The 15383-nt window shown below is 47.7% G+C and overlaps 1 protein-coding gene across 8 annotated transcripts in view; it reads left to right on the top strand.

Annotated features, from left to right (window-relative positions):
* The window catches only part of MPRIP (myosin phosphatase Rho interacting protein), a 153998-nt gene that overhangs the window by 102744 nt on the left and 35871 nt on the right, over positions 1-15383 (top strand). For all 8 annotated transcript variants that reach the window (XM_081889032.1, XM_081889031.1, XM_081889036.1 and 5 more), the window contains exons 8-9: positions 6499-6640; positions 7857-7970. In XM_081889032.1, the coding sequence (XP_081745158.1) occupies positions 6499-6640; positions 7857-7970 (256 nt within the window). The remainder of the gene's footprint in view (positions 1-6498; positions 6641-7856; positions 7971-15383) is intronic.

A 15383-nucleotide genomic window follows, 5' to 3' on the forward strand; every position in this document is an offset into this window, starting at 1 on the left:
TGTAGAATTCTATCTTCTTATTTATTTTAACCTCATAATCAGAACCAAATTTCAGGAACCAAATTCCTTTTTCTGTGCAGCCTGAGCAGGAGCAGTGAATGACATTATGGTTAATTGTTGTCTCTTGTTTTCCCTTACTCCACCCCAATGCCCTGCTCACAGTTAGGAAGAATATTCCTATGTTATGAGTGGTGTGGGTCACCATTAAGAAAAATAAGTAGAAATTGGCCAATATATATTCAGAGTGTCCCTGGATCAAGTGATTTTCCTTCTTTAAGTTCTGAAAGTTCTTAACCTAGCTCAAAGGTTGTCATCTGAACAGATGTTTAACTGAGAATCAATCACTGTCAGTCCATCATTTGAAAAATAAAACTGTAAGCTGTCTTGCACCAAAAAAAGAAAAGAAAAGCAACAAGACATTCTGTTTTGGCAATCGCAACCTTGGTTTAAGGAGCCATTTGTCACCTATCTTATATATCTGAATTACTAACACTGAGTAAAAGCCCCACCTGGACCTTCTCTGGCTTCAGAGAGAGGCTAACCTGCAGCAGCTCCAGGTGTTGTTTGTTGGGACTCTCACTCCTGCCAGGCCATACAACATGGCCAAAGATCAGGATTGATGGGACGCGGGTGGCGCTGTGGTCGAAACCACTGAGCCTAGCACTTGACAATCGGAAGGTCGGCGGTTTGAATCCCCACGACGGAGTGAGCTCCCGTTGCTCGGTCCCTGCTCCTGCCAACCTAGCAGTTTGAAAGCACGTCAAAGTGCAAGTAGATAAATAGGTACCGCTCCGGCGGGAAGGTAAACGGCGTTTCTGTGCGCTGCTCTGGCTCGCCAGAAGCGGCTTAGTCATGCTGGCCACTTGACCCGGAAGCTGTACGCCGGCTCCCTCGGACAGTAAAGCGAGATGAGCGCCACAACCCCAGAGTTGTCCGTGACTGGACCTAACGTTCAGGGGTTACCTTTACAGCCCAGTATTGCCTTGGGGGTTCCCTTTTTTAGGGCTTCCTCTCCATCCATTTTCAAACTTTTCTCTATACCATCATGAGGGCTAGAAGCATGTTTTTAAAAAGCAGTATTTGGCTGAGAAAACCGCCCCCCCCCCCCGGTAACATGTTCCCAGGCAGAGCTGAGATTCAGTGGCTGGCTACAATTAAATTTTCACAATCCTCTTTTTAAAAAAGGAATGGATCAGGAATTCAGCACCAAAAAAACCAGCACCGTTTAGTCCAGCTGAAACACAGATTAGTTTCGCATTTGCAAGCTGGTATAAATGTCTGTACTTAAGCCAGCTTCAGATGGGTTTGGAATTGCTGTAGTTGTTGCAGAGGAATTGGGAATTGTAATGTTAGGGTGGTGCCCCTTACCCACTTTAAAGAAATTATGACTACTAGGTGGTCTTGAGAGCAAAAGGTGTCTCCTAAACTGGTCTGAAACCGGTTTAAATTTGTAGTGTAAATGTGCCCCAGGATGAGAGAAAATGTATATTGAATAGGTGCCAGTTGGGGGATATGTGACCAGCAGATTACCCATCCTGGTTTATGCCAACCTTGCCAATTTACAAGAGCCTCCAAGTGGCATGGGATTCATCTCTGGAAAGGCGTGTCTCACAGTTCATTGTGTCCACACTCCCCCTGCTTGTAGCATAGATTCATAGGATCGTGGAGTTGGAAGGGAGCTTGAGGGTCATCTAGTCCAACCCCACCCCCAAAATGAAGGAATCTCAACTCAAGCATCCGTGACAGATGGACATCCAACCTCTGCTTTAAAACCTTCAAGGAAGGAGAGTCCACCACCTCCCAAGGGAGACCGTTCCACTGTCAAACAGCTCTTACTGTCAGGAAGTTCTTCCTAATGTTTAGGTGGAATCTTCTTTCCTGTAGTTTGGATCCATTGCTCCGTGTCCACTTCTCTGGAGCAGCAGAAAACAACCTTTCTCCCTCCTCTATGTGACATCCTTTTATATATTTGAACATGGCTATCATATCACCCCTTAACCTCCTCTTCTCCAGGCTGAACATGCCCAGCTCCCTTAGCCGTTCCTCATAAGGCATCGTTTCCAGGCCTTTGACCATTTTGGTTGCCTTCCTCTGGTGTTCAGTTGGAATCTCCTTTCTTGGAACTTGAATCCATTGGTTCGGATCCTACTCCCCGGAGCAGGAGAAAACAAGCTTGCTCCCTATTCCATGGGACAGACCTTTAGATATTTGAAGATGGCTAGCATATCTCCTCTCAATCTCCTCTTTTCCAGGCTAAACACACCCAGCTCCTTCAACCATTCCTCATCAGGCTTAGTTTCCAGACCCTTGATCATCTTGGTGCACCTGTTCCAGCTTGTCAACATCCTTCTTAAATTGTGGTGCCCAGAACTGGACACAGAATTCCAGGTGTGGTCTGACCAAGACAGAATAGAGCAGTACTATGACTTCCACAACTTTTTTTGCCAACTCATTTTGTTGTACAATGGAAATGGAAACTGAACTGTTTCGTCTAATTTTACTTCCCAGTAGGTGCATGTTGTGTTTCTGGATGAGGTTTTTGGTTTCATAGGGAAGGCTAAGACTGCACAGCAGCACATTTGCAGAACCTCTTATCTTTTTGTCCCCAAAGCTGCGGCTGGAGGGGACGGAGTCCTCCCAGCTTGGCACTGTTTGATTACAACCACCTTTGTCTCTAAAGTGCTGGCTGTCTTTCCAGATAAAGACCACTCCTCACTTGGCGACTGAGCCCTTGCCTTCGACATACTCTGATCTAAGTTGCAGGTTCTACTGCTGCCGGGAGATGCTTGAAATGGTTTTGGCACAGCTTGCTAAAATCTCAAAAGCCAGGAACGCCCTATCAGATTCGGTTTTCTGGAAGTTGGGCTTCCATGTGCCTCGGTCCCTTTCTTTTTTTTAAAAAAATATTTTTTTATTAGATTTTTCCTTTACAAATTAATCCACACAACCATGTTTTCAAATTTCCAGTTTTTGTACTTCCACCAGCTCCTCCACCAATCATCCATTTTCCCTATCTTCATGCATTTTCTATATATAATATTGCCGATTAGTATTATACTTTCATCTCTGTTTCTTTTTTACAATACACCTTAAACTATCACAAAACCTCTTTAAAACCCACTAGCGTTGTCTGTTCATCACATATGTTTTTCAGATAATCCGTAAACTTTCCCCAGTCCTCAATGAATTTGTGATCCCTCTGATATCTGATTTTCCCAGTCATTTTGTCCAGTTCTGCATAATCCATAAGTTTCATTCTCCACTCTTCAAGAGTTGGTAGTTCCTCTTGTTTCCATTTTTGGGCCATGCCTCAGTCCCTTTCTGCAACCAGGAGAACCAGAACAAATTATGTAAATTTGCTCGAAGGTTGCAGAATAGATTCAGCTTGCAGAACGTAGCCTCAGCCCTTGTCTCGGAATTGGCATGGAGTTGTGTGCAACCGCGACTGTTTGTCATTTTTGCTCCTTGAGAGACACTAAAGCCAGCATAATGCGCACTGGTCACCTCTTAACCGTTTCTTTCCGTTTTAGATCAACGAGCCCTCTCTATCTGGGCTTCAAACATTTCCTGGTGGAGTTCCACCATCTTCCTATTCTCCCTATTCTCCCTACACACAGTTACACAGAATGTGCTCCTTGTCTGGGTACATCTCTTTTGTCCCCTCTGGCTGTTCCTGACTCCTCACCTCACTTCCTGTGGAATAATAATAAAAAAAAACCAACCCAATGAAACCGCTTTCAATCAAAAGCAAATCACTCTTATCAACTGCCCATTGACTCCCTGCCACATGGAAACCCTTCTAACCCTGGAGCGTGGCCGTCTGCCACAAACTAACATGCATGGGGCTCCCTTCTCTTTTCCTCCCTACCTTTTTAACCCCCCCTCCCCCAACGAGAGCATGGCACCCCATGCCCCAAAGTCTTTAAATAACTCCTCTTTTTGTTTTACATTCCTCAGCAGACCCGTTGGCCAGACCAGGCGTTCAGCAGCGGCAGATGCTGGTTTTAGCGATCCTGCTGCTCCCCTCCTTACAAGGCGGGTTACGAAGGCGTGGCTTTTGCAGGGGAGAAGTGCTGGCGGGAGGAGCTCTCATGCGCTCCCCGCCCAGCCGGTTCCAGACTTGCCTTGAAGTTGCCCTCGAAAAGCAGCTGGAGAGCAGCAGACCGCTGAGAAATAGCTGCACAAAACAACAGCAAACTTCTGGTTACGTGAAACATATTCAATAAACACACAAGACGTAACATGCTGTACATTTGAAAAAACAATATATACTATTCATTGTACTGAATTGTAGGTTTCAAAAGAAGTAGCTCATAAAGTTCAACGAAAAAAGTAGCAGACCCAGTGGATCAGTTCTGGGGATATTTTTGAACCGTTTAACCACTGGGTCAATATATAGTATATATTATTTTTTCAAACGTACAGCTGATTACATCTTAGATGCGGGCAAAGCAGGAGACATACCACCCCTTCTCACCGGCTACTTCTCCACTGCAAACCGGTCTCTCTCCCCCGGCCACTTTTGAAGCCGGGTGTCGTCTGAACGCCTTCGCTGTGCTCTTTCCACTGAGTTCTCCAAGTGCCTGCATGTTCTTTTTTGGCAAGCTCTCGCAGGGGCTGCCTGGGCAAACACAGATTCCACTGGGGAACAGGGATTCCTTCTCCTGCACCTTTCCCCAAAACTACTCACCCGGCCCCTTTCCTTAATGATCAGAATAACCACTCACAGCGGGGATGTGATTTTGGGGGGTTTGCAATGATTATAATTTCATTTTGCTGATGATTTGTATTTTTTTGTTTTGTTTCTTTTTTTTTAGAAATCTTGGAATGATTTTAATTTTTATTTGTGGGTTGGGGAGGAGGAAATATAATTTTGTCTGTTCATTCATTTTCCAGCTTTCTTTTCTTCCAGGTCTTGTTGCTCTCCACCTTCTGCTGTGTGACGTGTCCGCCCTTTTTACTCCGCCTGCTTCGCTACCATCTCATCTCCAAAAAAAAATAAATAATAATTTAAAAATTCGAGCTGTAGACAACCTGACGGTGCAACCCCCCTTTCCATAAGAAATCAGCCTGCTTTTTTTTGTTGGGTTTTTTTTGTTCCGTTTCCTTTTTCGTAAAGAAAATGAGCCCCTTTGCCATTTGGCCGAGACAAATGTCAATTTGATGACCCTTCGCTTTTCATCCCTTTTTGCAAAACTGAGATGGAGGGAGTGGGGGAAAGTGGGGGTTTCCTTTCTTTTTTAACGAAAAGGCTGCTGTCAGTTAAAAAAAACATATTGCAGAGTGTTAAAATATGTGCAGCGCGGCTTATGAAGAAAGGTGTTTTGCGGGGTCTTTGCCTTCCCTGGGAGTATCGGGCAGGCCTCTCTTCAGGCCTCTTGGTGTTGGGAAAGCTTTGGGTGGCTTTCTGTCCCTGCATGTGGCATGGCGTGGTCTTGACTGTGGAGGCTAACCTGGAGGGGGTTCCTTGGTGGGGAAGCTCCTGCCTCAAACGCTGGGACTCTGGATTTTGTGATCATCTGGTCCCTTCCAGCCCAATGTTCCTCCCTTATTAGCAGTTAGTCTTTTTTTATTTTGTTTTATATTCTTTATTGGGGGAGAAATTACAAGTGCACAGCATAAGATAAGACACACACACAAAAAGAAGGTACAAGAAATAGTACCCATGTAGAAAACAAAACAGGACCACATATTGTGCACATTACAAAAAAAAAGGGGGTATTGTTATTGTAGTTAACGCTGAATTACTAGCACGGCTGGGATCTGTTTGTGTGGGAGTCAGCCATTTCCCACAGCAAGAGACCGGAAGTTGTAGTTAACCAGACCTTAATCTCATATGGTATTTACTCTTATAAAACTGACTTCTGGAAGTTAGTCTTATAAAAGATCCATCAGATCCAAGCCGCCTTCAACCGACACAGCTACAGTGGTACCTTGGTTGCCGAACTTAATGCGTTCCGGGAGTCCGTTTGACTCCCGGAACCATTCGAAAACAAGGCGCAGCTTCCGATTGGCTGCAGGAACTTCCTGCAGCATTCGGGATCCAATTTGTTTGGGAGCCAAGCTGTTTGAGTACCAAGGTACCACTGTACAGTGGGACATAAGATTCCAGTCTCCAGAGAAAACGCTGCCTTTCATTTTGAGAGTAACGTCAGGCATTTCTTCATGTCGTCTAGCTAGATGATAATGCTTTCAAAGTGATAAGTGCTTGCAAGCAAACACACAGATACATGTGTATTTATGTCTTGCAGGCGGGCTGAATCCCAATAAGTTTATTCCCAGTCATATTCCTTCTCCCCTCCCACCCCACTCCCTGGCAATAAATCCAAACAGGGCAGAGTGAGCTGTTTTGAAAGGGTTGCCATTCCAATACCTTGAGAACGCTCTCGTTGAATTGGGGGTGAGAGGGATGGAGCTGCTGTGATTTACTGAGGTCTGTTGCAGGCTCCTGTCTTTTGGAAAAAACAGCCCTGGTTTCCCCTCTTATCTGTCTTGCAGGCGGTCCCAGGTAATTGAGAAATTTGAGGCATTAGATATCGAGAATGCAGAGCACATGGAGACCAACGCCCCCTCTGGAACTGCCCTCTCCAGTGAGACCCGGCAGGGCAGGAGCGAGAAGAGGGTTTTCCCCAGGAAACGGGTAAGACCAGGGGTAGGCAAACTAAGGCCCGGGGGCTGGATCCGGCCCAGTCGCCTTCTAAATCCGGCCTGCGGACGGTCCAGGAATCAGCATGTTTTTACATGAGTAGAATGTGTCCTTTTATTTTAAATGCATCTCTGGGATATTTGTGGGGCATAGGAATTCGTTCTTTTTTCCCTTTCAAAATATAGTTCCCAGCTGTAATGGTTTAAGTAAATAGAAAAGAAAGGTTAAAAACTAAATGGAAAATAAGGGAGAGGATTTGCTGAATTAATAATTAGAAATTGGAATACAGAAAGGGGAGGTATGAGGAAGTCGGGGAAGTAAGGTATAAGAAAATAAGGGAATGAAATTATACTTGTTTTTTGTTTGTGTGTGTTTGTATTGTTGTTTTGTTTTATATAATTTTTGAAACTTTAATAAATATCTATTAAAAAAAAACCAAAATATAGTCCGCCCCCCCCCCCAAGGTCTGAGGGACAGTGGACCGGCCCCCTGCTGAAAAAGTTTGCTGAGCCCTGGGTAAGACAGTGGAACGATATTTTTCTGCATTGCCTCGTCTTTTCGCCCAGGGTGTCCAGAAGCCCCGCAAGGCTGTTCAAGGGGCATTTTCCTCATTGCATAGTCCTGCATTGCAGGGAGATGCAATAAATGACCTTCAGGGTTGCGATCAGCTTTTTTTCTTCTGTTTTATCCCTCACAACTTATATCATTCACAGCTCTTTGCCAGGCCCATTGTTAGCAGAAAAAAATACAGCTGTACCTCGCTTTGAGTCCAGGATCCGTTCCAGAGCCCCGGGTGCTAGACGTAAAGGATGCATGACAAAGCGCCGCTCCAAACATGCGCACAGAGCAGTTTGTGCTTCTGCGCATGCGTGAAGCGTGATTTAGCGCTTCTGCGCATGTGTGAGCGGCAAACCCGGAAGTAACTCATTCCGGTACTTCCAGGTTTGCCGCGGACATTCGATGAAATGGATGCTCGATGAGGCGGACTCAAAATGAAGTGCCACTGTAATTAAATCCAGGAAGATCTTTGTATACGTGGAATTTTTGCTTCTCTTGGGGAAAAGTACGCCATTCTCAGATTCATTTCGACTTGCTTTTGACCCCTGCTTCGCAGGCTTTCAGCAGAAAGAGTTCTTTGGTGCTGAAGTATGATGTTTAGAGCCGAGCTCTGCAGATTCTCCCCCAGCCCTGACCTCCGTGTTTGTTACAGGACTTTGCTGCCGAATCAGCAACCAGCCCCATCCTGGACGTCTCGACTTCTCCCTTGTCCCCGCACCGCAGAGCCAAATCGCTGGACAGAAGGTCAACTGAGTCCTCTATGACGGTGAGCCCCGAGGCATTTGCAGTTTTCCGCCGTGCGTGGAAACTAGCACGGTGCCCCAAAGGAATGAATCACGACGCTCTCCTTTGCAGGTGTTCTCTGCAGGAGAAGGGAGCGTTCAGGGAAAAGGCAGGTGCTTGACAAGGCAAAATAGGAGACCTGGCATGACATTAGCGTGCTAATTGCTCGGCTGGGAATTTGAGCGAAAAGTTGCAGCGCCCATTAAGGCTGGATAAGGATCTCAGAATTTGCAAAGCCAGGGCTTGCTCTGCAGGTATTCCTATCCACCTCTGTAGACAGCTTTGTTATTTGTTCGCCGCATTTATATTCCTTTCCGCCAGTTCCTCCAAAGAGCTCAGGGATGCATACATAGTGATCCTCCTGCCCATTTTATCTTCATAACAACCTTGCGAGGTAGGCTGGGCTGAGAGTGAGTCACAGGCGCAAGGTCACCCAGCGAGCTTGGTGGCTGAGTGGGGGCTTGAACCCTGGTCTGGGCTTGAACCCTGGTCACCCACATCCTCAATCACTACATCACACGGGCCGTCATTGCACTTGCGATGCGCAGGGACCTGAATTGTGCCGCTTGGTGTCTTTGGGGAAAGTGGGGCTACTGCAGGGCCTTTTCTGCAGTGGCTCCCCGCTTGTGGAATGCTCTGCCCAGGGAGATGCCTTCCTGATGTCAGTAGGCAGGAAGTTATGGCCCTTCCCTTACTGGTTTTCCTGGGTGCATGCAGTTTGTCCCATTCTTAGAAGGTGCCCAGTCCTGTTTAGAAATGGGTTGCCTTGTCTCTTGTTGAAGAAGCCAGTTCAGTGATGTAAGTGCCACTTGAATTGTGTCAGCTGAAGGCGATAAAACCCAGCTTTCCCCCCACCTACGTGCCACTCCATTCCCACCCAAACTCTCCCTCAGCTTCAGGTTCTTTTGCTCAAACTTCAGATGGAACAACCCCTTCCCCACTGTCTCCAAATTCACAGATGAAGCATACTAGCCTTGTGAGTTTCGGTGGTAAACCTTTAACCAGCATTTGTTCTGTGTGAATACTAATCACTTCACCGTTGCAAGAAGTTACATGGTGCGCGATCGGCGAGGAAGCCTCCTATTTCTTGCTTCTATCTGAACCGGCTTCTTTCTCCCTCTTTCTGCACCTCTCTCTTCTATCTCAAGGCTTCCTTGAAGACTGAGTTGACCTTATCAGAGGGGAACATTTATCAGCAGGCAAGTCTGCCCGTGCCTGTTCAGCAAGATGAGATAATGCGGCTTTCTCCACAATGAACCACATGCATGACTTTTCACAAAGAAACATAACACTCTTCTCTGTGTGTGTAGCTTGCCTGTCACGTCGTCCCCCTTTCTTTGTTAGCCTGGGCACCGCTTCAAAGGGTGTTTTTTGGGAACACACTCTTATCCCTGAAGCAGGTAATTTTAAGGAGTGAGGCAGGAACTCAAACAGGAAGCGGCCGTTTCCGCTACAAAGGACTGTAGTGAAGGACCGCAACCCAGTGACAGAGCATCTTTGTGTGCAAAACATCCTGGGTTCAGTTCCCAGCATCTCCAGACAGGGCTTTCAAGGACTCCTCTCTGAACCTCTGGAGAGCTGTTGCCAGTTGGTGGAGACCATGGGTCTTCAAACACTGGGTTGGCACCCACTGGTGGGTCGCAGCAAAGTTGTTGCTGCCATGTTGGATTCCAGCCAAGGCTGGAACTGCAAACCAAAGGAGGACTGCAAACAGTGGCTGGGCTGGGACACTTTATCCGACAAGACCCTCTGTTTCCATGAGTGCTGCAATACGGCAGGAGAAAAGCGTGAGTCGTTTTTTAAAATAAGATGTGTATTTCTGGCCAACCACATGTTCCACCTCCCTATATCTATGCCTCCATTGTGGGTCCTCCGCAGTGCTTTTTCCCCTATAAAAAAAGTGTTTAGAGCTACTCTCATTTTCCTACTCCTATTGAAATACTGCCCCTCAATGAGGCCAAACTTAGATTCATAAAATGTTTAGGGGTATGCGTCTCCCTGCATCCCCCCAAGAAAAAAAGCACTGCTCCATATTGAGCCCATGTCAACCTTCTGGTCCATTTCCAGACTCCTCCCCAGAGTGCAAAATCGCTGGTTTTCAAAAGCTGCTCAGCCTTTTAGCTAAGATCAAGTGTAAAAAAATAAGAATCCCACAGCTTTTCAATTGGTGACAATGCTAAGGTATACTGCTCTGTGAATTGCCATTTTGGGATTAATAATGTGCATTGTTAAGTAGAAATCCAAAGTGAAAATGCCACAACGGTCGCCATGTTGTGGGTTGCAAGTCCGAGGTGTAGACCAGTGTGGGAACCCGCAGGTGCAGACAGTATTGACTCTGTCTTTAAGACTTTATGGCATTATGTCTTTATGACATTCCTGGAATGTGCTCAGTTCAAAGGACTTGGATGATGTCCTGTTGGAACGTATGCTTAATGCATTCACCAGCAGTTCAATATGGACCACTCCTTCCTGGGGCAGCTGTCACTCGCTATGTTTTTTGCAGCACCCCCAAAAAATAATGGAAGGGATGCAGACTGTGTGTGTGCGCGCGCGCGTAGCTTTGTCATTCTACCAGTGTGACGGGCGCATCAGCACTTTTTCCTCTCATGCCGTTCAGCCCGCTCTCACTTAGATAAATTGCCCCCCCCCCCCACTGAACAACCAACCCTTTACCCAAAGGTTTCTTTTCCTTTCCTCTTAAAATTCTAGCCCAGAGTATCCTATGGGGGACCTTTGTGAGGGGGTAACTAGTAAGTTGGGAGTCTCAGACAGGTTTTCTTTAAATAATAAAGATTTATTCAAGGCAAGACAGCATATAACACAATTGGATTAAATTTAGGTTACTTCAGGAATGCAGTGTGATTTCACTTTAATTCGTCCTCAGTTGTTTTTGCGTTATGGGTTCGGTTCCTTTATACGGTGATACTTTCTTTCAGTTATCCACCTCTTTTAACAATCCTGCTCCTGAGGTACTTTAAGTAATAGACCAAGGGGTTCTCCACACCCTCTCCCTTCACTGGGTTTGGGAGTTTTTTCTTTTCCTTGGAAGAATCTCTCCCCCCCAGACTAGATTTGAGTCCCAAGCAGGCTGTTCCTTTCCAGCTCCTACTTCTCCTGGCTCAACCTCTGTCTCCCAGTGAAATTCTGGTCTATTCCTCCTACAGGACACCACACTCTGTCCTTCACAATACGCTCAGAGCAGAAGTTGTTTTTCCCCAAAACCAACTCTTTCTCCCATTCACTCTTTCTACCTCAGCCTGTCTCCTAACCTGTCTCCTAACCTCTCCAACCTCAATTCCAACCCTCTCAACTAACTATCTCTCCTCAAATCCTCTCCTTTTAAACTCTCCCTCCTGGAACCACAGCTAATCAGAGGCTTCCGTTCATTAACCATTTGCTGGCAGGGAAAGAAAGAAAAAAGAAACCTGTCCAGCAAAACCAACTTTCTCGTCACAACCAGCTTCTGAGGACAATTGTTTCTCTGTGGTGCAGCTTGGGGGCAGCCCCTGGGCCTCACCTTGTCCAGAAATGGTGGGAGGTTGTGGGTGGCTTGACACACAAACATGCATGTCACTCGTGTTTCGCTTGGCCACCTGGCACGATGTGTGAATGCGCTCCACTGACAAGCACTGTGACTCACATCCCTTAATGTTGCTGCCACCAGGTGACCCAGAGGTGTCTCCTTCAGTCCAGGTGTATCTGGTTTCTGACCCCCAGTGACGCATACTTGGGCAAGCGGGGAATCTAAAACCGCTGGATGTGGCAGGTTGTCCTTCCTTGTCCCTCGCAATCTCTTTCTCCTGCTGAATACACTTCCCAAGTGTGCAAGGGAGGCCATTTCGAAGGCTGGGACCTCATCCTCACCGTGGGGCAGATCTTCTGTATGGAAGAGCCAGCAAGATTGTCCTGCGGCCTAAAACATTTCAAAAATGGCACCGGCAGCAAGGGCTTGTTGACGGCCTAAATCCTTTGACATCCAGAGGCTGCTTTCTTAACATCCGGAGGGGGTTTATCTCAGCGGGTTGTGTTACTACTGGCAGCACCTCGCTTTCTATTTCCGAGACGCTATCAGCTTCTCCCTGATTGCATGGCATTCTGAAAACGGCATTCAGGGATCATTGCTCTGGCTGTGTGTGATTTAAGGTTTCCTTAAGGGAGGCTTCAGCTCAAAGGAGGAAGCAGCTCCCCCATTCTCTCTCTCAATGCTCCCCCTGTAGCTGTGTTGAGTGGCTCGGGGGGGCCACTTTCTCCTAAATCTGCCCCCCAAATCTGCAATTTGCTCCACTGGCTAGATCCCGCAGCGAGTTTCGGAAACCTGAACTCCTGGGGCAGGCGGTTTCTCGGCACCAGGTTGGGGCCTCCTTACGAAAGGAGGTAGATTTTACTCCCTTTACGAAAGGGAGTTACATCCTTTACGAAAGGATGGTAGGAGGGATATTGCTGATCTGCGAAAGGTGCCAAAAAGAGCAACCTTCACTATCTGGGAAGAGTAAAATGGGGCATTCCTTTGTGGGAGGGAAGGGATTGTTTTAGAAAAGGCGGTCGTTAATTTGAATGCATGGGTGAAGAGATACCCACTCCCTCTTTTAACTAATGCATAACTTGGGGCAGTTTATGAAAACGATTAAGCTGCAGATCCGGTCAAAAGAGGGGACGATATTCACATATGACATGCTTTGTACAAAATTTGCAATCTTCGCCAGCTTAGATGGGTCTGAAAGGGGTTTAGCTAAATTCATGGGAAAGGAGAGGTTGTGGACTCTCCTTCCTTGGAGGTGTTTAAGTAGGTGTTAGGGGGCCATCTGTCAGGGATGCTTTAGCAGAGATTGCTGCATTGCAGGGGGGTTGGGCTAGATGACCTTTGGGGGTCCCTTTCAACTCAATTCTATGAGATATTTCAGGCAGCTTAGTGGACACTTGCTGGGGACAAGCTGTCGCTTTCATGCCTCGCCTCCTGGGCTTCTTGAGAAACTGGGTGCTGGGCTAAATGTGAGTTAGTGATCGTGTTGTGGTTTAGAGCGCTAGGCTAGAACCTGGCAGACAAGGGTTCAAATCTCTACTCTGCCATGAAGCTCTCGATGGGTGACCAGTCCCTGCTTCTCAGCAGCATTGGTGGGTTAAACAAGGGGGAAGAGAGGAACCATGCATGCTGCCTTTAGCTCCTTGGAGAGAAAGGTGGCATACAAATGCAATAAATGATATAAATGGAAAACAGGTGGGCCTCTGGTCTGATCCCACAGGGCTCTTTTTAAGACAGCGTTTCTCCAAGCTGTGGCATTTGTGACGGAGCCATTGGAAGAGGAAACAAGGGTTGGCTAGATAGTTTTGCACTTACCGGCGGCGAGTTTCCTGTGCAGTCGTTTCATTCATTTAGCCTGTTCTCCCTCCTTTAGGGGCGCGGGTGGCGCTGTGGGTTAAACCACAGAGCCTAGGGCTTGCCGATCAGAAGGTCGGTGGTTCGAATCCCCGCGACAGGGTGAGCTTCCGTTGCTAGGTCCCTGCTCCTGCCAACCTAGCAGTTTGAAAGCACGTCAAAGTGCAAATAGATAAATAGGTACCACTCCAGCGGGAAGGTAAACGGCATTTCCGTGCGCTGCTCCGGTTCGCCAGAAGCGGTATAGTCATGCTGGCCACATGACCCGGAAGCTGTACGCCGGCTCCCTCGGCCAATAAAGCGAGATGAGCGCCGCAACCCCAGAGTCGGCCATGATTGGACCTAATGGTCAGGGGTCCCTTTACCTTACCCACAGCTTTCTTCCTGAAAGTTGTCTGCGGGCGGCTTGCAACGTAAAATCTGACGAAAACCGCAGTCCTTAAAAAGCACTGACCTCCTTCCAAAGGCCACCATAAATAAAATAAATTGGCACTCCTCTTGAATGGCAGGAAGAGGGATTGCCTGATCTCCCCCCATCCCCGACAGGAGGGGATTCCAGAGATGGGGGGCGACCACCTCTAAGGAGAATATGGAGAATGGCACATGTGGAGAATGGCAGACCCTCCCGGGACTGTTCTCGGGAGTACAAAGTGGCATCTCCCTGGGTGCAGATAAGAACATCGGCCCATGATCCTGTTTGCACAGTGGCCAACCAGTTGCCTGTGGGCAAACCCACAAGCAGGACCCCTACCCAAGTGCACTCCCCTTCTATGGTTTCTGGTATTCAGAAGGATTTCTGGCTGTGGAGGCAGAGCATAGCTGTTGTGGCTCATAGCCACTGATTCCTCCGCGGATTTGTCTCATCCTCTTTTAAAGCCATCTAGCTTGCTTGCCCATCGGCGCATTCCTGGGGCAGTGAGTTCCACAGTTTAACACTGTGCTGCCGTCCGTCCGTCCCCCCACCGAATCCCCGTTCTCTCACACCGCTGTCCTCCTGCAACTTGAGGGGGCTTCTTTCGTCTCCAAAGTTGGCGGTTTTTCTTTAAGGCAGGTTGTCCCTTAGGATCTGCTTCGGGGGGAGAAGGAACGGCAACAGCAACCCTGAGCGGTCAGAGCAGAAACGACAGTCCCTCTTCCGCCACCCCACCTGCCAAATTTCCAGTGTATTTTGAGGCCTCGTAAATAGGAACCCCTGGGAGTAGCTTGAATCCCGTCGCACGTGACGGCCACCTGCCAGCCCTGCAGAGTTTATAAATAAAAGCCGGGGAATTGTGGAGCGAGACCTTGAAGACTCTTTAGAGTTGGCAGATGAGCAGGGAACTGCATGGATAAGGTAGGCAGCCTGTGTGTGTGTATGTGTAGGCGTATGTATTTCTATATTGGTCTGCTGGCTGCAATAGGCAGCACTGAGCCGTTTTGCCTCCTCCAGAAAACATTCCCTGCATCAGATTTCTCTGCTGGCGGGATCGTTGCCTTGCTGGAGAAAGGCTCCTGTTTTTAAGACGCTCCCTACTGGTCGCTACGTGCAACGACAGCGGCTCACAGCTTCAGCCCCAGAGCAATTGATTGGCTCCTTCTCTGCTTTTATGGAGGAGGATTCTCGTTTATCTGTGCAAGGGAGGGCTACAAAGCCATTCATTTAAGGTTTAGTGGCTGGGACATCCAGGGAGCTTCCCGGCTGAGTGAGGATTTGAACTCGGGTCCTTCAGGCACCCAAGTCCACATCGTCATACTGGTACACTCCCTCCCTCTCGCTTTTGCTTTGGGTTTCCATCTTCAAAACCCCTTGGGCCTGATCCTGTCTGCATCTTGTATGTGCACAGTCCTCTGCGTATGGGACTTGAGCTGGAGGGAGCGCCCCAGAAATATTGACATACTTGCTTCTCTTTGCCCCCAATTCCTCAAGGACTGCCTCTTCCCATATGAATAGACCATGCGGTCACCATCTGAGGCCCTTCTTTGTGTGCCTATTCTGCGAGAGGTCCAGACGGCAGCAACATGAGCACGGGGCCTTTTCTGTGG

Source organism: Podarcis melisellensis, assembly GCF_964234715.1.
Source record: "Podarcis melisellensis genome assembly, chromosome: 14".
Taxonomy (NCBI): Eukaryota; Metazoa; Chordata; class Lepidosauria; order Squamata; family Lacertidae; genus Podarcis; species Podarcis melisellensis.